Source organism: Primulina huaijiensis, chromosome 8 (genome assembly GCF_012295235.1).
Source record: "Primulina huaijiensis isolate GDHJ02 chromosome 8, ASM1229523v2, whole genome shotgun sequence".
NCBI lineage: Eukaryota > Viridiplantae > Streptophyta > Magnoliopsida > Lamiales > Gesneriaceae > Primulina > Primulina huaijiensis.
In genome coordinates, this window is record NC_133313.1 from 21,729,189 (window position 1) to 21,754,303 (window position 25,115).

General features: G+C 35.2%; 3 protein-coding genes and 1 long non-coding RNA gene across 9 annotated transcripts; 1 reads left to right on the plus strand and 3 right to left on the minus strand.

Annotated features, from left to right (window-relative positions):
* Window positions 1-150: 150 nt before the first annotated feature.
* Window positions 151-4,272, minus strand: LOC140982629 (uncharacterized). 4 transcript variants are annotated; one of them, XR_012176321.1, is made up of 5 exons: window positions 3,863-4,272; window positions 3,679-3,759; window positions 2,118-3,606; window positions 1,944-2,006; window positions 151-419 (listed from the first exon to the last, which is right to left on the minus strand). It is a non-coding gene; the product is annotated as an uncharacterized lncRNA (long non-coding RNA). The 4 variants fall into 4 exon arrangements; XR_012176320.1 differs by having other exon boundaries at window positions 151-413; window positions 1,944-3,606; XR_012176319.1 differs by having other exon boundaries at window positions 1,944-3,606.
* A 7,123-nt stretch (window positions 4,273-11,395) lies between these two features.
* On the plus strand, window positions 11,396-20,910 carry LOC140982537 (glucose-6-phosphate isomerase, cytosolic-like). 2 transcript variants are annotated; one of them, XM_073449085.1, is made up of 25 exons: window positions 11,403-11,516; window positions 12,026-12,132; window positions 12,515-12,565; window positions 12,651-12,730; window positions 12,866-12,944; window positions 13,038-13,085; window positions 14,009-14,164; window positions 14,246-14,342; window positions 14,481-14,523; window positions 14,663-14,730; window positions 14,851-14,935; window positions 15,281-15,329; window positions 15,779-15,851; window positions 15,926-15,986; window positions 16,206-16,272; window positions 16,547-16,603; window positions 16,689-16,742; window positions 16,840-16,968; window positions 17,465-17,528; window positions 17,618-17,691; window positions 17,941-17,994; window positions 18,069-18,137; window positions 18,215-18,304; window positions 18,428-18,535; window positions 20,643-20,910. In XM_073449085.1, exons 3-25 carry the CDS (start codon window positions 12,515-12,517, stop codon window positions 20,697-20,699), a joined length of 1,713 nt encoding a protein of 570 aa, XP_073305186.1. In that variant the 5' UTR covers window positions 11,403-11,516; window positions 12,026-12,132; the 3' UTR covers window positions 20,700-20,910. The 2 variants fall into 2 exon arrangements, with proteins under 2 accessions (XP_073305184.1, XP_073305186.1); XM_073449083.1 differs by lacking the exon at window positions 12,026-12,132 and having other exon boundaries at window positions 11,396-11,516.
* Window positions 20,911-21,068: 158 nt separating this feature from the next.
* LOC140982538 (deoxyuridine 5'-triphosphate nucleotidohydrolase-like) lies at window positions 21,069-22,123 on the minus strand. The gene is made up of 3 exons (XM_073449086.1): window positions 21,744-22,123; window positions 21,557-21,648; window positions 21,069-21,461 (listed from the first exon to the last, which is right to left on the minus strand). Exons 1-3 carry the CDS (start codon window positions 21,920-21,922, stop codon window positions 21,217-21,219), a joined length of 516 nt encoding a protein of 171 aa, XP_073305187.1. The 5' UTR covers window positions 21,923-22,123; the 3' UTR covers window positions 21,069-21,216.
* Window positions 22,124-23,068: 945 nt separating this feature from the next.
* Window positions 23,069-25,006, minus strand: LOC140982365 (uncharacterized). Of its 2 annotated transcripts, none has more exons than XM_073448845.1 (3): window positions 24,572-25,006; window positions 23,718-24,006; window positions 23,069-23,375 (listed from the first exon to the last, which is right to left on the minus strand). In XM_073448845.1, the coding sequence occupies exons 1-3, from the start codon at window positions 24,839-24,841 to the stop codon at window positions 23,350-23,352; spliced, it is 585 nt and encodes a 194-aa protein (XP_073304946.1). In that variant the 5' UTR covers window positions 24,842-25,006; the 3' UTR covers window positions 23,069-23,349. The 2 variants fall into 2 exon arrangements, with proteins under 2 accessions (XP_073304946.1, XP_073304947.1); XM_073448846.1 differs by having other exon boundaries at window positions 23,783-24,006; window positions 24,572-25,001.
* Between the last annotated feature and the right edge of the window lie 109 nt (window positions 25,007-25,115).

Below are 25,115 nucleotides of genomic sequence, written 5' to 3' on the forward strand. Positions count from 1 at the left end.
ATGGATATTTATTTTTTAGAATAAATTTTGTGTGGGTGTTTGGACGGATACAATTTGCAAATTGTAATCATATCCATGTTGATGGGTTGAGAAATGTAATTTATAATCATCGCTGAGGAGTAAATGAATCATGATGATTACTAGAAGACATATTAAATTATATCAATCGAATAAAAATGAATAATACATTATATAATACAAAAAGTACAGATCCCACCGCTCCGTCTCAATTGTCTCATTCTCGAGTTTTTTTCCCTTCTTAATTCACAATTTTTATGCCTATATATATTCACGGTCCTTCCGCCCTTGCCCAAAAACTTGTAGCATAGGAAATATATGGAGTGTGATGCTTTAAATAAATTTCGCAGATATTACTTCCCAAATGAATGGGATCCACCATCCGCCTCCAAGGTCTGCTCCTGCATGGGGTAAGAGAAAAATAATTATTATAATTATTAAATGTGAGAAGAATGAAACTCAAACCTTTTTTTTTTGCCAATACTTTATTCATTAGCTTGTCATGGTCGACCAGTTCCGAGAAAAACAACGCGTGATACAGCGACACATATCAATAAAAGTTTTAAGATACTTAAAATGCCAACTCAGTTAAGATGCCGCCGAACCAGAAAAGCAGATATTTTCGATCTAGTCGAAGGCCGAGTAGCGTCTCTTTTGACGTAAACGCAAGACCCTCGATTGAAAAATTTGAAAAATAAAGCTTAGCAACTATTTTTTAAAAAAAATAACATTAACTTGAATATCAAAAATACCTTCTCAAGTGAGTTTGAACGGGGTTAAAAAAAAATACACCTATACTAAATTCATCGACCCCATAAAAAAAATTATCTCGTTTTTGCTTTAATTATTTATTTATTTAATTAATTGCAAGTTTGACACATTTTCGAAATTCCCTATTCTTCCAAAAACTGTTTGAAATCATTGACCTGTTCAATCAAAATTAACAACTTTTTCAGGGATCCAGGCGGATTCGAACCACCATCCTCTCGCTCTTCCAAGTTTGAGCTATGGATCCTTCACAAGCGTTGGTTATCAACAATACCATTGTCCTCTTGATAGATCTTTGCAGCCTAAAATGATATTAACTAATTCCCATTGATAGATCTTCTAAGATAAAAATTATTTTTTTTTCTCATTAAAAAAATTTCTATAACTAGTAGGGTATAAAAAAAACCTTCGTTGCACTCGAACATCCAAACATATGACCTTTCACCCACCAAGTTATATCATGTTTCATTTACACCAGAACCTCAGGATTACCATAAAAATTTATAGCTGTACTGATATCCTAGTATCATGACCCCGTACGAGACAAGATACCGACTTTCCCAGAAAAACTTAATACGAACATTTCATCTATACCGACTGTAAACATTTCACCGTTGCACACAATTCTAATCGTCATATCAACAAACCACAAATTTCACCTTTTTTTCCCCTTTCTTCTAGTTCACAACATACATACCATTTGATGCTCACATCCGGTTAGTTTACCACAGAGAAAAAGATGCACAACAGTAAATATAAGCAATGGGCAAACAATAACGAATTAACATTGTGACTTTCAGTTAAAGACCACAATCCAAGAGACGGTCACTGGGAAGAGGCATTTTTATCCAGTAGCACATATCTTCTCATCTGGTGAAAGATCCGGTTATTAACCATAAAGGCAGAAACATAAAAATTTCCTACTCCATGAATATAAAATTGGAGCTAATCTGTACATATAAGCCGAATAGAGAAAAAATTGGCGAAAAGAGACACAAGACTAACCCAACTTTGATCATATATTCGCCACACATTCAAACACAAGCTTTTCTTCGTAAAGCATATCAAGCTACCTCAGCATGACTTAACACACGCTTCAAGACACAGCATGTACATAAGAAAATAAACAGAAAAGACTTTAATCATAAGGATGATACCGTGTATATTAGCAGTAGGTTAGAGCACTGAGCGACCATCGTTATGTTATAATAGCCCATAAACTGCCACGTACCACTCAACCCAGGATGGAGTTGCATGGGCCATTGGTTAAGCAATCTTCCCAATCGTGATGTTAAAATAACCCATAAACGACGTACCACTCAACCCCGGACAGAGTTGCATTGGCCATTGGTTAAGAAATCATTGTCGCGCTAAATTACAGAGATTTGCACAGCAAGTCAACAAAAGAATCATTCCACCTCATATTGTAAATGACAGCACTATCATCTCCACGAACACTCTGCATACTCATCAGCAACAGTCCAGCAAGTCGCTCTTCATGCCACCTTTATGGGCATTCTTCTCTATCCATTATGCAGTACCAGCACGCCATGGATAGATTGTACATTCGTCAGGTAGAGAAGCTTTACTCCTTGGTAGGATAAATGCGAGAAGATTGCCCATGTTAACAAATGACAATCATTTCAACAATTCCCGAAGCCTTCTTTTTCTCTGATCTTCCGACAAATACCAATCACAGATAACTCAAACTACAACAGGTAACACTAAGTAGTACTAAAACCTTAACGTGAGAGACAAGAGTTGAAGATTTTGCTACGGTCGTATGCACTTGAACAAAATGTAGAAAAAAAAACCACAATAATCGAAAAATTTTGTAGGTCGGATAAACGAACAAAACACGATAAAATATACTAAAAAAGTCTAGTTTATCTACAGTTGAAACAACACAATCATCAATCCGTGCATTGTGCTCGAATTTCAGTTTCTTGATTCACTTTTTAAAGGTATACATAGAAGCCTTCGAGTGACGTAAGATCATAGCAAATTAAATTACTGGCCTTCACTTACAGTTGCGAATGTAAGCGTTCTTCTTTATAAATCTTGCCCAAAAATTTGTTGAAAAATGATGATCGAGAACAAATATAAATATTTTAATGCGGTTTGATAGCAAATTTTTAAAAGCATTTCGAACTCCGGTATCTTCAACAAATAAACAAGGATCTAATTTGTACCTTTATTATTACCGATGCCTCGGGTGACAGTCCAGGTGTTGACATGCTTGCTCAGTTTAATTCAGTTTGGCCTCGAATGGATTGTAATATTATATTAATCGGTCGCTTTTATCAACAAACCATTCAAAACCAAACTGATCGGATTGACTGCTGGAAATTCGGCTACTGAGGGTAAAACTAAACCAAATGACGAAAACAGGAAGAAAATGAAAAGACGACACCACACACGAGGGAAGATCCACGGTAAAATCCCGTACCATCTCCCCTCGAAACCAAAATTAACTTATTTATTGAATTTGGCGACCTGCCATGCGAGCGCACCCATCATGGCAAAGGTCATTGGACAACCACAAGTCATCTTTCGCACTTTTTTTACATAGATATACATCCTCACCGCTACTAGGCTCACAATTACTGAAACATTAATATAAGTGACAATGAATTGATGATATAACACGTTACTCAAACCGTCAAGAGCTTGTGTTCCCTTCAGCATGGCCACAGCGGCGTTGGCTCTAGGTTCATTCCAGATGAGAAACCATAGTTGACGAAGCTAATGATTTCAAGCACACGAAATCGGCGACCAACTCAAAAAGCTCTGGTAAACGAATAAACACCGCTTCAGTTGCTACGATGGAACAAAAATAATAAGTAACTGGAAACATGATCTAGAATATTAATTAAAAAAAATACGAAATACAAGCTCTTGTATCAACGAGATCGTCGATTGAAATCCACCCCATGCGGATGAAACATGAATCTCTGCACGCCATCAACACACCTATAGAGCACCCGTTCATATGAATGAAGAACTACGAACGTAATTTTCAAAGATAAAATAGTCATGAGATTACATATCTACGTCAAACAGATATACAAGTCACCTTGATACATCAGCCTGATTCCATAGCAGATCTACCCGATCATCGGCTATCCCCATCAATTACTGAATCGATGATAGATTGGCAGGAGGCCGGTTCCGGTTGAACCCCATCGTTGGACTTCCCCGCTTCAAAACATGGTCCAAACCATCTAAGTGTGAGCTGCACCGGAGAAGATAGCCTGGTCTAACTAATAAGGAGCTGTGATTGTCCGGCGGGTTGAATCGCCGAAAATCAACAGCTGGGCCATCAGCTGCAAGGTCAAAATCAAAACGTAGATCGTCGCACGATCTGACGGAATATGCGAGAAATTTTGGAAAAGGAGAAACAACAAAGAGTAGATCTGAGAAAAAAGGGGAGCCAGACACGCCTAACGGCGGCAGCTGGAAATAGAAGATGTGAGATAATAGGGTTAATTATTTATTGGGGTGCGCAGATGATCCAACGGAATAATCGACGGTTGTGATTGGATCCCAATTTGGAAAAAGATAAGGATGTGCTCGTTTGAAATAATCAAGAGAAACGTGTGCTTCGTGTTTCAACTTTCAAGAGTTTTTAATTAAATTAATATTTTTCGTGGTTGTCCCATCTAATTTTATCTTTATCTAATATTATTATTCAACCTATGACTTATGTACACGTGCTATTTTTTAACAAAAAACAAAAAAAAAATTAAAAATACAAAAGAGGTCTCTTTATTATAAATAAATATCCATCAAATGACAAAAAAAATTAAAAGTTTGGTATTTTTGTAATTAAATAATCAACAAACAACAAACAAAAATGAGACATAATATTTTTTAAAAATATTTATATCATATATGTTACACTGTTAGATACCGTTTCAATCTTTGTATGAAACAAATAATATAGAAATAAGTAATATTTTTCATAATAAAATATATAAAAATGATAGTTAATATAATGTTTGATTTGATTGATTATTTTGATTAAATTTGAGATAATGTGATATTATCATTTTGTTTTCTTGAAAATATTAATAAAATATTTATAATATTGTTTATTATTTATTAAGGATAATATAATAATTTAAATTCAATTATTTGATTGATATGAGATAAATGATTGATAATTTGATTGATTTAAGATAAATGATTGGTAGATGGATAAATAATATGGTGTACTAAACATGAGATTTGATTGGATAAAAATATATATAAATAATATAGCGAATCAAACGGTACCTTAAAATTTGAGAAGTTGATGATAACTCATTTTGTGTCATGAGAGATTTTTTTATTTCTATTTTATTTAATAAAAAATCTGATTTAGCAAATTTGTATTTCATTTATATTATTATATCTTGGTAAAATATTTTTTTATCTTTATTTATAATTTTGAATTTTTAAATGATAGCATCATCCATCCATAACATATAAAAAATTTTGATATGATGTTCATGTATCGTGCTCATTCAATGTGGTGATACTCAAATATTAAACGTGATGAAACATATAAAAAAATATACATTCAATATATTAATGTCATCTCGATAGTCATACGATAAATATGATGGGTAGACACCATACCACAATGATTATACAAAACTATCAAATATTTCAACGTTGATATAATATCAATTTTTTCAAACAAAACTTTAATATGTATATACATGTATCGTATGAGAAAAATATTAATATATATAATTTTGATATGATGTATATTCATTGTGTGTATCTATATGAGCACCACAGATATGTCACTCACATATTGATGTGATAAAATATTTCAAAATTATACGTCCGATAATTGAGTGTTACCTCAATATTGTTAACATAATTGTGCACAGTAAATGTATAACATATCATAAATATATATATGCTACATATTGGCTATTCTCAGCCAGCTATTCGGGGGAGTCTATGCTCCTCCTGGAGCTTTACTCCCCCATCTCATAAATTGACATGTGTCATTTTTTATTAAAAAACGGAAAAAAAACTCATTTGCACTTTTTTTTTTCTTTTTCTTCATTCCTCTCTCATTCTCTTTTTTCGTTTTTCCCTGGCTTAATCTTGATTTGTTATTTTTTTAAGACTCATTTCATTATTATTTATTTTTTTTTTTTTTTAATAATCTAATTTTATTATTCTCTCTTACTTCTATTCATATTTTTTTTTATCATTCTTTGACTATTAATATTTTTATATATATTAATTAAAATTTTTAAAATCTAAATGCTAGAATTTAAATATTCCAAGAAATTCTTCATGTATTTTTATTTTTAATTATCTAAACTAAATTGGAAACAATTATTACTAAAAAGATGTATTTTAAAGAAATAAATTAAAATTATGAATTATGAATTGTTTAAAATAATTTTAAAAATTAATATTAATTTTTAAAATTATTTTAAACAATTCATAATTCATAATTTTAATTTATTTCTTTAAAATACATCTTTTTAGTAACAATTGTTTCCATTTTAGTTTAGATAATTAAAAATAAAAATACATGAAGAATTTCTTGGAATATTTAAATTCTAGCATTTAGATTTAGAAAATTTTAATTAATATAAATAATAATATTAATGGTCAAAGAATGATAAAAAAAAATATGAATAGAAGTAAGAGAGAATAATAAAAAAAGATACATAAAAAAACAAAATTAAAAAAGGAGAAGAAAATGAGAAAAAAAAAACAAAAAAGTTAAGTGAAAAAGATAAATAAGAAAAGAAAGAAAAAGAATAGAGGATTACAACAAAAAAAATATATATAAAAAAGAAAGACAAATATAACATAATAAGACACGTGTCCATTGTTAAGGGAAGGGGGAGTAATGCTCCAGGAGGAGCATAGACTCTTCCCAGGTATTCTGCAACAATGAATTTTAGGGATATTTATTTAAATAAAAAAATTTATTTCGAATAAACAGTAAACATTAAAAGATTTCAGAAAAAATATACGAACATCCCAATATTTAAGTAATTCATAAGTGGCATGACAAGTCTACGCAGCCTAGTAGAAATCGAGTTTTGAACATTATTGTCATAAAAGAAATGAGTAGGTTTCATCCGAGACAGTCTCACGCTTTATTTGTGAGACGGATCAATTCTACCGATATTCATAATAAAAAGTAATACTCTTAGCATAAAAAATAATACTTTTTCATGGATGACTCAACTAAGAGATACGTCTCAAAAATACGACCCGTGAGACCGTTTCTGTAGAACCCGTAAATTAGACTACGTATAAGCCATACATAATTCCTAGTATTTAAATTAAAATGACTTTTATTGCATGAGTATTTAAATTCTTTTCTTTAAATTTAATTATTTCATGCAGTAGTTTAGTTGCTATCCTTTCAGTTAATTAAGTGAGGCTGGACTGGAGTTGGATTAAAGAGATAAAATGTAATCTTAAGAAAACATTCCTAGAATTTATTTAAGATAATTCATAATTTATTTTTTTTATGAAGAAGAAGGTTTAAGAATTTATTTAATTGACTTGAGATAAGTAGTAAATAAATTCTTTATGTCCACTAATTTAATTAAAAGCCTAAATTAAAATGTGTAACCAATTGGGATAAATTAATATGAGCCTAATATATTCAAGAAAATATTATCCTAACATGTTAGTGGATGAATTTTTAATAATTAGCCATGCATGCAAGATAATTAACATCCTAAACTAATTTATTAATTCACTAAAATATTTAATGAGTAGATAAAACACTAAAGATTAAAAATACAATATTTAAGGAATATTTTCCCTCCATTTTTGATGCAATTTTCGGCCCCCCTCTTTTATTTTAAGAATAGTTGTCAATCCAATTATTTAATATCTTTCTTTATCTATTTTCTTGGGAGATAATTCCATCACACTAAATCATCAATAATTATTATTTAAGCAATATTTCACCCCTATTTTAAACTCAAAAATTTCGGCCCTCACTTTTCAAAGATTTGAAAGAGTTGACAACCCATTTCCTTGATTCTTTCCTTATCCATTTTGGGAGATAAACCTCTCACCTTTTAATTCCCCAATAAATATTAATTAAGCAATTTTCCTACCCATTTTAACTAAATAAAATCGGCCACCTCTTATTAGGATTTGATATTGATTGCAACTCACCACCTTGATTCATTTCCCTATTTTTTTACTTGGTACGTAGATAATTCCCTTCTTTTAAATCTCCACTAATTAACAAGTAAGCAATATTCTCCCATGATTTGGTAGATAAAAAAATCGGTCATCACCTTCAAAATATCCCTCAAAATCCCACCATATCATACCATCTCCTATCTAGCAAACAACTCAAGGATAGAAAGATTCTTTTCCCTCTCAACTTTCCCATTTGATTGATAGACTTTCCTTCATTCCTCCTAACCATTTTTCCCCCTCCTTTTCACCGAAATTCAGTCCCCTTCAGTAGAGAAAAAACCGTGAGAATTAGTGAAGAATAAGAGAGGAAAATCGAGTAGAAACAAGGAAGTGAAGAGCACTACGTCTCCCCCGCGTCGCGTCGTTATGTTGTTTGTTTTTCTTTCAAAACAAACCAAGGCATGGATATGTTTTTATTCACTCTTCAATCAAGCCATATAGATATTTTTAAACATAGCATGTACATGATTTTATTGCAAGAAAACCGAAATTTGTTCAAGTCATTTTCGAAAATTGTGTGCAGAATTTTTCGGGTTCCTTGTACTCCTCACGGTTTCGGCTGTTTTGATGGTTTCAGGAGGGTGGCTCGACCCTAGGCTCCCAAAGCTGCTCCTAGACACGTACTAGGGTGTGTCAAGACCATGTTGGTCCATTAGTTCAAGCCCCATGCATGCTGGAAATCTGAAATGACAGCAACTCTTCCCTAGTGTCACAATCAGTCTCGAATTCTTCAGTTTTCTGTCAAGGGTGATGTTTCTGATCTTGGCTGACCTAGGGGCTATAGCCATGGTTAGAACATCTCCTTGTTATGTCTAAGACGAGACCAAGTCGGCCTTTCAAGGCTTGGTCCATGGATGCATCGGTTTTTAAACAAAACAAGACAAACCCCCTTCGATCCCTTCATTTGCTGCATGTGTATGTTTCGAATCCTAGGGGTGGTATGGATCTTGGTTGGCTTTTCAGCCCTTAGCCACGGTTCATACCATACATCTTGATGTCTAGATCATGCCACGGTCAATTAAATGGCCACTGGAATGGTCCGTGACAGCAAGAACAAGCGAGATACCCCACGCGTGCTTATGCGTTCTCGGGTGGGAGCTTCGAGTTGTTTCTGGTATTGCTTGGATTGTGGCTGGCTTAGGGCCCTTAGCCATGGTTCAAGCCATGACTTAGGGTGTTGGTAAGAGGCTCTGGTCGGTGGTTCAAGCCCCAATGGCCATTATCCTCTCAAACGACGCAAGGAAACGAAAGCGCTGCTGCTGTATTTTTGGACAGCAAGTTGGTGCTTCGGTTCAGAGGCTCGTTTGAGTTCTTGGTTGGCTTTTAGCCTATGGCCTTAGAATGGACAATACCTCATCATGTTAGGAAGGTCATGTTTTTGGCGGTCCATGATTTGGTCAAGTTTTGAGGTCGTACGAGAATTTACGGTGCAATGTGCCAAAGTGACTCTCGAAAGAGCATTTCATGTTTTGGCCTCCATTCACCAAAATTTCAACTTGTACCATTATAGGAGCATTATTTCATCATTTTAGGTGTATTTTAATCATGACTAAATAATGGTTCGATGTAGGTTCGGGTTGGCACGGAGTCATGATTAAATACTAAGTCATTGAGCGTAATTGTCTCGTTTCTGGATTCAATTACGAAGTTTTGGTCAAGTTAGCATATTTGCATGTCACTCATGATTAGGTAAAGTTGCAGCGAGCCTGAGAGCGATCCAACCCATATGGAAAAAATTAATACAGGATATTTAATTACGCTATTTAATTATATTACGTGCATAAAATATTCATTTTTGAGATTCATGCGATATTGCTTGTGGCCACTTCACTGTCATGGTATTATTACTTCACCCGATGGTCACTTACCGGTTCAGTTCAGTTCATCCCGGTTGTCACTTATCGGTCCCACCCAGTATACTGTGGCATTAGTCTGATCAGACGATTATTACTTCACCTGGTGGTCACTTACCGGTCAGTTCAGTTCAGTGCAGTTCATGGGGCCACTTGCGTAGAACATAATCTCAGCAAAATTATGACAGGTTATTTTATTACAGAGCTCTATTGAGCAAACAGTTCACTTATGATTTCCAGTTCAGTTATGCACGTATTTATAATTATCCATGATAAGATATTTACAGTTCAGTTATGCAAGTACTATAATTCCTCATGACATGATATTTTCACTTCGCATGCAATTTTATTATTATCTATTTACTTGTTATTTACGATATATGCATGCTGAGTCTTTAGACTCACTAGACTTGATTGTTGTGGGTACTGATGATGTCGAGATCGAGGGCGGGGACCAGTGAGCCAGCTCGAGTTGGCAGTAGTGGGACTCGAGGACCTCATTTATCAGTTTATTTACTATTTTTGCGAAAACTCATTTTATTACAATGAATTATTTTAAGCAGTCGTTTTGAAACATTATTTACTTCCCCTGCTATTTTGAATATTAAACTTTATTTATCTGTATTTATCAGTTTATCTTATGAATGAGACATTTTAATTATTTAAAAAGAAAAATTTAAACATTTTAATTATTTTAAAAGAAAAATTTTAAAATTTTCCGCAAATTTTCAAACACGAATCCAGAGGCCATTACAGCTTCACATAAGTTTTTGTCAAAAGAAATATTCAAATCGGATATATTTATATGTTTGAATTTTGATGGTGAGAAATATTTGAAAATTATTTGGTTGGATATAACAATTTCTCCATTGAAAAAAGAATGAAATATGATTATTAAATTATAGAGTAAGTATCTTGTGAGACGGTCTCACGAATATTTATCTGTGAGACGGGTCAACCCTACCGATATTCACAATAAAAAGTAATACTCTTAGCACAAAAAGTAATACTTTTTCATTGATTACCCAAATAAGAGATTCGTCTCATAAAATACGACCCGTGAGACCGTCTCACACAAGTTTTTACCTAAATTATATATGATTTAAATATTTGAATGCATTGTTATCATTGTCTATATCATTTTAACGTGGTTGATTGTACAAATATTCAAAAATTTCAACAACGTATTTCCATATTGAAAAATAAAGAATAGGCAAAATTTAATTAATTGTTTAGTTTGGGTACAATAGAAACCTTGAATTCATATCTAATTTCTCACATGCTGTGGTGTATTACGCACCAGCTAGGGCCAACTGGAAAATATAACAAATTTAAACTTATTACGTGATTTTATCCATTTACCTTGTCTTCTAGCGGTTAGGTTATCAGGCTTTCACTCAGGAGACCCGAGGTCGATTCCCAGAATCGGAATCTGTTTTTTTGGCACCCATCAATCTCAGCCGTTGCTTTTACAAAGCAGCCGGCCAAAAAGATCCAAATTATTAGATCCGATTCGAGCATAATATATGCCCCGAATAGTGCCTCTCAAATTTTTATTCTCATTTTTTTTTCAAGCGTGCCACGTGACATCCCAACGATAAAATTATTCATAAATCGGTCCGATTCTTCGACCCTCTCTTCACTTCCGACCCAAGCTCATCCCATTTCTACACCACCTTTCAGGTATATTCTTCTTCAAAGATTTCTCATTACTTTTTCGGCAAATTAATCTTCTGTTATCTTTGGTTGATTCGATAAGTTTGTAGTTTTGTCCCAGCAATGAAGTTTTTATGCACGAATCATGCTAATTTTTTGCATTTTATTGTGAATCTGAACTCAATGCATAAACAATAAAATGACCGGAAGTGAATCGATTGCAGTCGTTCAGATACGAATGATGTATTGATAATGAATTGGCGATTCGTGTCATGCGTTTAATCGTAAAGACTGTTAAAGTTGACAGAAAAAAGAATTAGGAAAGTGGTGTATGCTAGATAGACCCGAGGACTTAAAAGGAAACCAATTGGAGACACGGGCTTGTGGTTTGGTTTGGATTTATGTGTTTGTTGTTAAACAATGGTCTAATTGGATACAATGAAGTATTCGATGATTACTGATGACTGTGGCTAATGAATCTCGAATGATTTCTACACTTTGTTCTGGAATTTAATCAAACAATACATACCATGAAGGAAATACGTGGTTCTGCCCAAAAAGATGAGCACATCCATGGGAAACATTTCATTGATCAACAAGAGTTCCAGATAAACAATACAATTCTGCGCAGCAAATTCACTCAGTACTCTCTTCTTCACTCAAGAAAGAACTCTGTTGAATTTTTCTCACTTTCTGGCCTCTCTGGTTCTTTTCATTCAACTCTAAAGCTTTCATTACGTTGGTTGTGTCATTGCTTTCACCGAGGGCTGCCACTTATAGTAATATGTGTGTGTTACTGATGTAACCACTAACCCTCTCAGTCAGTCAATGACTTCCAAGGCTTATCCAATCACAACTGCCAAGTTGATTGACTTTTTATTCCTCTTATTGACTCCAACTCGGATTAGTGATAATTTTCTTTCAGTGTTCATTTACTTTAAGGTTTATTTGGCACCATATAACATAGCTTTTGGTATGTTCTTTTCAAATATGAAATGTGAAGAATTCTGTTTGCATATTTATAGATGGCTTTGTCTGCTTTAATATGCGGAACTGATCCGTGGAAGGATTTGAAGGTAAAGTCAGGTTTTCACATTTTAGCATTCTGTATAAAGTGTTTTTTGATGGTTTGTCTTGATGCTGCCTAAATTGTGTTTCCAGGCCCATGTTCACGACATTGAGAAGACTCATTTGCGGGAATTGATGAACGATGTTGAGAGATGCCAGTCCATGATGACAGTGTACGACTGTGTGGTTCCTTTCACTCAACCGACTTTGTTCAATTGATTTTTTTCCCGTGTTCTTGTTTGGAAGGTTAAACTGAAATGTCAGGCTTTGCTTACTTATCTGTGTTGATATTATATTTCTTCTAACAGTTTTGATGGGATTTTGTTGGATTACTCGAGGCAATGCGCCACTCTTGACACCCTGAAGAAGCTCTACAACTTAGCTGAGGTGTGTTAGATGTGAATCATGCTGTTTTGTGGATATATTATATCTATATATATAATTTAGTCTTGTTTAGTGATACCTATTGTGGTGATGTAGGCAGCACATTTGAAAGAAAAGATCAACCGGATGTTCAATGGAGATCTTGTGAGTTGATGATTATTTCCTGTATATGTTCGTGTATTTTTGTTTCTCCAGAACTTCTCCAACTTGGTTTTTATTATGTCAGTGGGTGGCTGAAGCCTCGTTGTTCTGGAAAACCACCCAATGCTGCTTGAATAGCTATATGTCGTAATATTACGTATCTCTATTTGTATATTTGCGCCCATCAGAGACATTGGTCTAATGGTATGACCTCCATATACACTTACCAAATGGCCCACAAAAAGGAAAAGGACTTACACCCAAGCTGACTGAATTGAATCTTAATGGAACTGGGACATGGCCTCCTAATTACTAAATAGTCAATAGCATATAAAAGCGATTCCCAATTTTTAAAATTTGATTTCTAATCTTTTGCCAAAGAGTAATTTATACAATAATACTGGGAAAAAAGCGATTTGATTTAAAATTTGATTTCTAATCTTTTCCCAATTAGAGTAATTTCTAATCGCATATAAAAGCGATTCCCAATTTTTAAAACTAGTTTGGATGATCTGACAGGGAATAATACTATTAGCTTTGTTTTTTTGTTATATTATTGGAACAGGGAAAAAAACTTTATTATTTCAGTAGTTTTAGAATGATAAAGTATTTGATACTCTTCAATATCAAAGAGCCCTAAATAAGAAAGAGCCATAATTTGCTTGAGTAACTAAGAAAAGTAATTATACGAAGACCCCATGGCAGGTTTCTGACAGTTGTCCCTTTAATCAATCAAGAAGATCAAGAAAGCACTTAAAATTTCACCTTATGATTTGCCAGATTTAAGCTTGTTGAAAAATCTTACTAATTGATGTCTAAAGTTATGGCATATTTTGGTGCGTAATATTCCAATGCACAAAAACTTTGGACCATTGCACTAAAACAAATATAGTCAATTCATGCATTTTCCTTTGTTGGGTTCTCAGATAAACAGCACTGAGAATAGATCTGTTCTTCACGTAGCACTTCGTGCTCCCCGAGATGCAGTCATAAATAGTGATGGTAAGAACGTTGTCCCAGATGTTTGGAAAGTCCTTGATAAGATCAAGGGCTTCTCTGAGGCAATTCGCAGTGGTGCCTGGGTAAGTCTTAACCTCAAATACATCTTAATCAATGTTCATTGTCTTCATGCTTTGAAAAAGCTAATTTGCGAACTTTGGTAGGTTGGAGCGACAGGGAAAGTATTGAAAAATGTCATAGCAATTGGGATTGGAGGCAGTTTCCTCGGACCACTGTTTGTGCATACTGCACTTCAAACAGGTTTATGACAAAAAAGATGTGCTTTTCACTTATTCATACATTTTGTTCTTTTTTTCCAAAAATAATTTGTCTGCAGTTTTGTGTATATTTGCAACTAACAGCACGGCTGACATTTAGCATAAACTTGGCAACTTTCAGATCCTGAAGCTGCTGAATTTGCAAGAGGCCGCCAGCTGCGCTTGTAAGCATATCTATATTGCTCAGTGATTAGGCCTTGTGATATTGATTTCGTCGACTTAATTTTAGCTCCTGCTTCAGAGTTTGCAATGTCGATCCACTTCTGCTTATTTCTCTTAGTATTTTTTGCTTTTCCTGTGAAGCCTCGCAAATGTTGATCCAATTGACATCGCACGAAATATAGCAGGCTTGAACCCTGAAACAACTTTAGGTATAAATACTTTGTATTTTATATGATTGTCAATATAAAGCTCACAAACGAGTGGTTTGTGAAGGGTTTAAAGTTCCAAGCACTTCTGTTACCTTTTTCTTATTTTGTGATGCATTGCAGTTGTTGTGGTCTCAAAGACTTTCACCACGGCTGAGACCATGTTGAATGCTCGAACTCTGAGAGAGTGGATCATAACTGCATTGGGGTGAGTAAAAACTTAATGCTATGTCTATTCAAGCTTTATGCCTAACAAGATAAATTGAAAATCTGTCCCAGCTGCGTGTATTTAGATGATTGCAATCATTCACGTGATAGCATTTTCTTAAGAATAAAACAGCATGCAACACAATGGAATATTAACTGTCTTGCAATTTTTTTGTGACTTTTAGGCAGCCATCACTTGTATGAGATCTTTATGAAACAGTCTTGTCTCTATGATAATTTTACATGAGATTTGAGCTTATTGTTCTTAAGATAGTCTCTGTCTATAATTTTAGCTTATATATGTACATGAACATTACACATTTAACTTTTTATCTGTATTTTCTAGGCCACAAGCAGTGGCAAAGCATATGATTGCTGTCAGTACCAACCTAACGGTGAGATTTTTTTCCCTAGCTCTCTCTCCTTTTCCAGTGATTTTTTGCAGCATTTGTACTAGACTACTAACTACATGTCCTATATAAATGTGGGTTTATGATTTTTTGTTATTTTTTATTGTTGTCTTGAACCCTTAGTTTTTTTTTATAATATTCCTGTGAATACATTTCTGAAAAATAAAGTGTTCACACTTGTGTAAAAGTTTTCTGATTGACAATTTGTGTGGCTTATGAATTGGATATTCACCTCCTCACAGGCTACTTTTAGTTCATTTGAAATTATAAATATGACCTATTATGCAGCAAATGTATCGGAATAATACAAAACTAATTATTCCATTGTCCCAAAATTGTGACTGAAATCGAAAAAAGTTCTTATTGTGAAACTCTGTCGTGTCTCACTTATTTAACGCATCATCAATCATATTTTCCCTCTTTTTTCAATGCAGCTTGTTGAAAAATTCGGCATTGACCCAAATAATGCTTTTGCATTCTGGGATTGGGTGGGAGGACGTTATAGTGGTACATGTGTCTGATTTTGGTGCAAAAAGTTGCTTCGAGTGTCACCTAATTGGTCGCTGAACCATTTCTTGCAGTTTGCAGCGCTGTTGGAGTGTTGCCTCTTTCTCTGCAATATGGTTTTCCAGTGGTTGAAAAGTCAGTAACATGCGTCTTTCCTTGATTTGAAGCGATCGCCATTCGTGGTTCTATGTCTTTCATACCAACTATTTAGAGCTTGCACATAAGACTTTTTGATTCAATTTAAGAAAATTGGAATTATTTTTTTGAATTGGTGCTCCTGGATATTCTATTTTGATATATTTGTTTTTCCACACATTGTATGGCATTTTAATGATATCTCTTTTTTGCTTGAAGATTTCTGAAGGGAGCTTGGAGCATTGACCAACATTTCCGTTCAGCTCCCTTCGAGAAAAACTTACCTGTATGTTCCCATTTTAAGAGAATCTTAGTCTTGATGCTTAACTTTTGCAATTGTGAGCAATCTAATAAAATATTGTAATGCGCGATCTAGTAAACTTGATGTGCACTGAGTTGATATTTTCCCATCTTTTCTTATTGCTTGGGATCGCATTGCAAATCTCTTATTTCTCATTTGTTGATCACGTTTTCACTTTGAAATTATTTTCTTCAAAAGTATATTGATCTTTTTGGATAAACAAATATATTCGTTTAGTTATTGACACATTATTGTTCAGGTTCTGTTAGGCTTATTGAGCGTTTGGAATGTTTCATTCCTTGGATATCCTGCAAGAGTAAGTGTATTTATTCTCTGTGATGTTTATTTGAATATCTCATTTCTAGCTGTCCTTGACTGAGGTGGTATATCCTTATCTTTAGGCAATTTTGCCTTATTCTCAAGCACTGGAAAAATTTGCACCACATATCCAGCAGGCATGTTTCATGACTGTATTTTCTGTATTCATATATTGCTTGTATGTCATTATTTTTTCTGATACTTGCTCATTGCTTTCGTTAATTTTTCTTTCAGGTTAGTATGGAGAGTAATGGGAAAGGGGTGTCAATTGATGGTGTGCCCCTTCCATATGAAGCAGGTGAAATTGATTTTGGTGAACCAGGAACAAATGGACAACATAGCTTTTACCAACTAATTCACCAGGTATACCAAGTTCTATTACTTAATCCAAGACATGACATTCTGATATTGATCGGAAGAGCACATATGGAATCATGCTTTTCCGCTAGTCACTTGTACGTTTCTAGGAATAACTGTCAAGACTTTGGATATAGATTGTAGCGTATGCATTTGCATAATGCTCGCGAATAGTGTGTGTTCAATTGTAGCGTATGCGTTTGCATAATGCTCGCGAATAGTGTGTGTTCAATTGTAGCGTATGCGTTTGCATAATGCTCGCGAATAGTGTGTGTTCAATTGTAGCGTATGCGTTTGCATAATGCTCGCGAATAGTGTGTGTTCAATTGTAGCGTATGCATTTGTATAATGCTCACGAATAGTGTGTTCAACATTTGCTAGCACACTAGAGTAATAGGCAGCTTCTCATGTACATAGGACAGTGTTAAGTTTGGTTCGACTTGAAATTGATTTTGGATTTTCTTGTATCTATAATTTCATTATTTCCCTGGTGGATTTTCAGGGTCGCGTTGTTCCATGTGATTTTATTGGTGTGGTTAAGAGTCAACAACCTGTTTACCTGAAAGGTATCAGCTTTTTATCTGCTCGACATCTGGCATTATCAGGAGATGATAATAATAGTTTAACATAGTATTTTGGACACTTGCTTTTGCAGGTGAAACAGTTAGTAACCATGATGAGCTCATGTCAAACTTCTTTGCCCAACCAGATGCGCTCGCATATGGAAAGGTAATAAATATTTTGCAGTGATGTGATATATTAGTTATTCCCATTTTATCTATTTGAGGCAATTGTTCACATTTCAGATATTTGAAGCTGGAAATATACCTTTGATGTTCTGAAATTGAATTGTTTGTTCTCTTTGGACATTGCCAATCTGTAGTTGCTATCTCTCATATTGATATTACTTATATTTTTTTATCCATCAATGAAGCTTCTCAATACCAGCATTCTGATTATGCTTAATTTTAACTCCAGACCCCAGAACAGCTGTTAAATGAGAATGTTCCTCGCCATCTCATAACTCACAAGGTATTTTCTTGCAGCCTCCAATGTGTAGGACAACATAACATCCGCTAATGTTTGTTACCCCACCTTGATTGCAGACTTTCTCCGGGAATCGCCCTTCTCTCAGCCTTCTACTTCCTTCCCTGAATGCTTACAACATTGGACAGGTGAGTTTGTTGTTCCATAAAATGTCTGGAGCTAGGTATATATCAGTGCGTAATCTTAGTAACACTTTTTTATGCAGCTATTGGGGATTTATGAACACAGAATTGCTGTTGAAGGATTTGTGTGGGGTATCAATTCTTTTGACCAGTGGGGAGTGGAACTGGGAAAAGTATGCAGAACTTGATTGTATTTTGTTGGTTTTGTTTTGTCTTGTTTTTTTCCCCCAGTTTTTACCATTTATATATTGTAATCTGTGGAAAACTGTTCGTTTTGTGTCTACTTCTATTAACAGTCACTGGCTACTCAAGTTAGAAAGCAGTTCCATGCATCTCGAAAGAAAGGTGAACCGATCGAAGGCTTTAATTTCAGTACTACAACTTTGCTTACGAGATATCTAGAGGTATGTAAAACATCCTCTTACCTAAGCACACCATTTTTTTTGTTGAGAAAATCATGTTTCATTAGCTTAAGGCATACAAGTAATTACATAAGTCCCAATATCTGATGGACAAAAATCTACACATTCAAGATTATGCCATCTTTGGATTGGAGTCCCTGGGAGGCAAGATAGTGTGCTACTTCGTAGGCATTTCGGTAGCAATGCTGTATGAGAATCCCAGGCCGTTGCAAACAAAAAAGTCTGATGAAATTTATCAGTGGTGCTTCCAGAGCTAGTGGCGAGACTTGATGGATTGCTTTCACTACATTTGTTGCATCAGATTCTGAAATCCAAGAGGGCCATTGAAATCGAAGGGTGGTTAAAACACCAGCTCCTACTGCATATATTTCAGCAAGATGTCGTGAGAACTTCTATTACGGCCGCATAGACATTAATTTTTACCACACCCATGGAGTCGGGCAGACCACATAGATGGTTGGGGCTGAAGCATAGAAGAAGACCCATCCTTTTGGCACAACAAGAAATCGCTCCAATGGCTGTTTTCACGAGCAACCACGTGTTGTGCTGAAATTTGTTTTCCCTCAAAAACATATTGGTTGCCGGCCAACCATATACTCCAGAGCAACATAGCAAACACACCCAAATCATCCCCATTGGCATCACACACCAACCAACTCCAAAGATCAAAAATAGTTTTACCTTTGAAAGAGCATAGAATCGGCCAAAGAGCTGAGGTCTTCCAAATCTCTTGTACCCATTTGCACCGCCAGGAAACATGGAAACTAGTTACAACAGATTGAGAGCACTTGGGACAGAGAACATCAATGTTTATCCCACCGTAAGGCTAATAGAACACGAGCTGGGAGTGCCTCGTGAAGGGCTCTCCAAACATGGATCTTTACTTTGTTAGGAAGTATTAGATGCCACATTTTGCGATAATAAAAAGAAGAGCGCTGCATGGTCCCCACACTTCCTTCAACTCCTGTCCGCATAGCCAGGTGGTACCCAGACTTAACTGAGTACTCTCCGGATGATGTATAGTGCCAAACAAGAATGTCAGGTTCGTCACCAATGACCAAAGGAATACGGCACAATTCATCATGATCAATAGGCCGTAAGTTATGTTAAATCACAGTCCAATTCCAATCACTGGAAGGCAACAAGAGATCATGTACCTGCATGTTTTCGTTGAAGGGGTGGGTGAAGTTATAGGTTTGAAAGATAGCGGCCGGAGCAACCATGGATCTTTGAAAATACGAATTGTCCTACCTGAACCAATGCGCCTTCGGAGGCATAAGGAGTTCACACCACCAAACAATGCTACGCCAAACATAGGAAGCCATGTGTCCCATTGGTGCTGATAAAAAAACTGGAATTTGGATAGTTGCCCGCAACACTCGGGAAAGGAGTGTATCAGGGTATTTCAAAATGCGTCAGCCTTGTTTAGCGAGAAGTGCTTGGTTAAAAAGTTGCAAATCCCGGAAACCCAATCCTCCATGAAGTTTAGGTCGACAAAGCTTACTCCATTTCATCCAGTAAATTCCTTTACCATCTTTATTTGAACTCAAAATTTTGCTATCATCTGCTGCAAGAACTTGCACAAGTTGAATGGAAGTTTGAAGACGTTCATTGTATAAGTGGCACTAGCCCGGGCCACAGCTTTTATAAGCACTTCACGTCCCCCTGCTGAAAATAACTTGGCCTTCCAGCCTTGTATCTTTTTCCAGACCCTCTCCTTAATTGTCTACTTCTAGAATCACTTTCCACCTTAATGTTCACACAAATCTCACTCCTGGAGTAGGGATAAATTTATGTGATTCTGTGTTGGGAAAAGCTCCGAGAGAAGAGTCATGGCAGAACTGTCTGACATAATTTAGCATGATCAGTCTATTCTTATTAATTCGGTGTAGGTATATATCTTAAAAAGCAAGCAATATGAGATTCATATAAAGTTAATTCATGCTGATTATATTGCTCGTTACTCGTTACACCTTTACTTCTTCCAGACATTAAATATTCCACTATGATGACCGACCATAAATATTTATTGCATATACCCATTTAGAATATAACAGTTCTATATGAGCTCGTTGTTCGTTTTTCACAGGCAAGTTCGGATGCTCCAAAGGAGGATTGCACAGCTCTACCAAAGAGTTATCTATGATTCTCTCGGAATGTCAATTTTATGGAAATCTTACTCACAGGCGAACAAACTAATCCTGTCGTCTCAAAAAACCTAAAATATTGCTCCTTTTGATTCACAACAATAAGACGCAAGGGGGATGGTGCTTGGCCCTTCTAAGCAGAAAATCGTGCAGATTTTGCACAAACTAGTTTTCTTTATAATAATGCTCCCCTCGGAGGCCATTTTCGTATATTTCATTTTCAAGGTATTGCATTTTCATCCCCTTCAAAATTTAAGTGAAAATCGGTGAATCGTTCATCAAGAAAATGTTATTACTGTTTAATGTCCTGAAGCTAAAATCAGTACAACCTTTTGGTCATTCCTGTATATATATATCATGAAGAGATCTTTAAAAAGGGAACAAAAAATGATAATACTAGTAATAACGTAATATCCTCAGGATGTTCGACAAAATGGTCCAGCCAATTACAGGAACTCCTCAACCAACATCGTTGGATAAGAAAGATTCAGGTAACCTAATCGTGTGCCCGAAAAGTTAAATGCCGGTCGATCCAAACCCTCCGAATCCCCTGACAGTTGAATCAAGATCATCAACCTCAGCAACCTCAGGCGTCATGATCTTCTCAATGATCAGCTGCGCAATCCTGTCACCAATCTTCACTTCAAAATCCACATCTGAATGATTGAACAATATCACCCCAACCGGTCCCCTGTAATCGGCGTCGATCACACCTGCCCCCACGTCTATCGAATTCTTCCACGTTAATCCCGATCTTGGTGCTACAAAATCAAGAAAAAAAGTCAAAACTCAAAACCATTTACCAGAATTTGGGAGATTCAACGAAACAAAAATGCGAAAAGTATTGGAAGATTACCAACACGAGCGTAAGTTCCTTCAGGAACCGCGATACTCAGATCTGTGGGGATCATGGCTTTGCCTCTAGCGGGAACTTTAGTGTCTGCCACACTATAAAGATCGAACCAGAAACAGAACAAAAATTAGTTAACCGAAAGAAAATTCTCGATTGCACCAATTCCCGTATGGGTGTGAAAGAAATTTGCCTGGATAGATCGTAGCCAGCAGAGAGAGACGATGCTCTTGAAGGCAAAACGGCTTTCTCAGAGAGCTTTTTCACCTTTAAAAACGAGGTGATTCCATGGGGTTTATCACCGGATAACCCGTTCTGGTGGAGCTTCGGAATTTTCATGGAGGTGGGTTCTTCAATTTCAACTTGAGCCATCTTGAGTTTCAAGAACAGAGATTTTGCCGAAATGGGTTTCGCGGGAACTTGCAATTGAAAGAGGGTTTCGGGGATTGGCGAAAACGGAGTGGGATTAAATGGTTTCAAATCTCATCAAATATGGATGAAAATGGCGCCTAGAGTTCCCGCCATTATTGCTCAATCGTATTGGCTATAGCAAAACAGCAAATCATTGAATTTTCTAATTGAAGATTCAATAACACTTTAATTACTTTTACGTTTCTAAATTTATCTCTGAGAATGGCATATCAAATAAATATATAATTTGGAAATGAAATTTCGAATTTTGGTAATTGATAATAATTTCACATTTAAATAATGGAGTAGATATCTAATGCATTCTAATTTGATTCTCTTTTGAATAATGCTGTGACTGATCTTAGAATTCAATATATTGGTTCCATAGAATTAAATAAAGGGGGTGCGAATATATATATTTTTTTAAAAATATTTATTTAGAATCTCATTCTTTATTATTTAAGAGAAATCATGGCTGTGCTTCCATTGAGAGTTAAACTATAAACACAAAGGCGAAAATTTATGGGAGACGGTCTCACGGGTTGTATTTTGTGAGACAAATCTATTATTTGGGTCATCCATGAAAAATATTACTTTTTATGCTATGAATATTATTTTTTATTGTGAATATCGGTAGGATTGACCCGTCTCACAGATAAAGATTCGTGAGACCATCTCACAAGAGACATACTCAAACACGAAAATCAACTAGTAAAAGGCGACGTGTCGTCGTACTTAATTAATCTGATTGCAGATTGATATGATGTTACCTTAAGCATTGCTTGGTGTAAAAAATAAAACGTTTTGATACATTTTTGTTTCATCCTATGCTTAGAAGTACTATAAAAAATTACATTTAATACAATTATCTTATGCAAATATATTGATTTTTCATTCTTATATTATAAATCATTCATCTTCCCATCTACGATATATTATTAATTATATAAAGAAGTTTCCTATGATCTACATTCATCTTCGTATATGTGGCCATATAAAAAATCATTTTACCCCACATGTAATGTACAAATAAACGTGAATAATTGGATAGATACAACGATGTCGCAAGGCTAGGTTGAACTCAACCCTGATTGCCAAAAGAAAGTATAAATCCAAACTAATGAATTTAAAAGGAAATCGAGAGTCTCATAAGGAATCGATAACTTATTAGAGGGTATTCTCCCAATTATAAAGCACTTAATTGGTATTCGAATTATAATAAGTGGAAATATAACATGTAATTCATCCAATTGCTTCGCAATTAAGATGCAAAATACGTATGACAGAAATTTTATCAGCTGCATGAAATTTAACCACTAAAACTGAGACTTCAATGTATGAAAACTGCTGCCTAAGTGCTTAGTTTCTTGTCTTCCCCATCTGCATTTTCAAAGTCTCTTCCTTCTTGGATACCCTGTTTAGCGTAGGAACGAACCAGAACATGGCGTTAGTATTCATCTTTCAAAGTTCTAAAAATTCCGAAAAATGTTTGAAGAGTAACAATAAAACTATGAAAGAATCAAGACCATGCTAAAAAACTAGCAAGCCGCTGACGAATGTCCTGCTGATTCGGGTTTACTCGTTTCTTTGTTTTACAGTTTTTGTGGCCCGCCTAAACGATTATTAAATGACACGGCGGAAGGTATAGCTTCTTAGAAGGATGCCTCGGATGAATAACTAACTAGTGCTTACATTTTTAATCTAAATTGAAGTACATCCACCGAATGTTAATGTGAAAGAACAGGATCTTAGGTACCTAGTATTGGATTGAAGTGCAGACGGCTCGTATAACATCCTCTGAAAGAACAGGATCTTAGGTACCTAGTATTGGATTGAAGTGCAGGCGGCTCGTATAACATCCTCGACCGGAACGACAACTTGGCAATCTCCAAGAGTACTGTATCCTGCACACTGGATACCTCACTGGTCAAGTCGTGGTACGCTGCCCCGAATGCGTCTCGCCAGAATCTTGGCAGCCTAACAATCTTACTGTGCTTGTACACGTTCCACATTTGCCTCACCATCTTCTCCCTTTCATCCACATCCTACAAAATTTTCCAACACATGAAACAACACAATACAAATCACAAAAGATTACGAAAGACAATCAAGGAAGTGTTGCGAGAACAATATAAATATGGTAAAATATATCATCGAGCTGTTGAGGAATATGTTGTCCATTTCAAATCCATACAATTAATTTCTTATGATGAAACATTTGAAACTGACTGGTTTCAAATCTGTTATGCTGCTACAAGAAATTCATGGGTTGTCTTCAAATTACAAGAATTCCAAACCAAAAATTTATAATCCATAACTATTATGTTGATTCCACCCAAAAACAACTGTTAGTCTCAACTTCAAAGTCTCGATTCTTATCCATTCCTAAACAAACAGCTCAAAATTTTGGCCTCAAATTTAAGCTTCAAACGAAAGCTAAAATCTCTAACATACAGATGCGCAAATCATTAGATCTATCAAAACTTAATCTTTACACTTGCATAATGCAAATGATTCTAGATAGACAAAGCACATAGAATAAAAACCCAACCTTAAACAAAAACAACAAACAAACAATAATAACAAAAGAAAAACAATAAAACTCTGTACCAAAACATCAAGATCACCATGGATGGAGGGGTCCAATTCATGCGAGGAGCTTTTAAGATCAGCACCAGACCATTTCAGAGTGACAGAGCCAGTAAACATGGACCAAAGTGCAAGCAAAACAATTGCAACCAAAGCCCATAACTTGTATTTGCCTCTCCCAAACAGTCCCACAAAAGGTGATCCATCTTTCTTGAAACTCAAACTTGTAGCTGAACTCGTGCTACTGCCCCTTGGAGTTGATTGCGGAGTCCGGGATTCTTCATCTTTCATTTTTATTCGGTGGACTAATGGTGAAAATCAGCTACACTTCCAAAAAAGTTTCAGTTCGGCTTTCTTGCTCAATAAAGTGACAGACTTGCAGAAAAAGGTGGAATTTTTGAAGTGGGTTATTGAATTAAATTGGGTTGTTGGATTCCTAAATATTACATGTATTGATTAATTTTGAGATATCTGTTTTTTTTTTTGAAGGAATGAGATATCTGTTTTGCGTAGTATATTTTAATGCTTATTATTATTATTATTATTATTATTTTTTAATTTTTAT

Coding starts and splice junctions, on each gene's coding strand:
- LOC140982537 (XM_073449083.1), top strand. CDS start 12,515: ATGGCTTTGTCTGCTTTAATATGCGGAACTGATCCGTGGAAGGATTTG. Junction 13,086..14,008: donor GGATGTTCAATGGAGATCTT/GTGAGTTGATGA, acceptor TTGGGTTCTCAG/ATAAACAGCACTGAGAATAG. Junction 14,524..14,662: donor AGAGGCCGCCAGCTGCGCTT/GTAAGCATATCT, acceptor TTTCCTGTGAAG/CCTCGCAAATGTTGATCCAA.
- LOC140982538 (XM_073449086.1), bottom strand. CDS start 21,922: ATGGCTCAAGTTGAAATTGAAGAACCCACCTCCATGAAAATTCCGAAG. Junction 21,649..21,743: donor GCTGGCTACGATCTATCCAG/GCAAATTTCTTT, acceptor CGATCTTTATAG/TGTGGCAGACACTAAAGTTC. Junction 21,462..21,556: donor AGGAACTTACGCTCGTGTTG/GTAATCTTCCAA, acceptor TTGATTTTGTAG/CACCAAGATCGGGATTAACG.
- LOC140982365 (XM_073448845.1), bottom strand. CDS start 24,841: ATGAAAGATGAAGAATCCCGGACTCCGCAATCAACTCCAAGGGGCAGT. Junction 24,007..24,571: donor ATGGTGATCTTGATGTTTTG/GTACAGAGTTTT, acceptor AAAATTTTGTAG/GATGTGGATGAAAGGGAGAA. Junction 23,376..23,717: donor GCACTTCAATCCAATACTAG/GTACCTAAGATC, acceptor TACGCTAAACAG/GGTATCCAAGAAGGAAGAGA.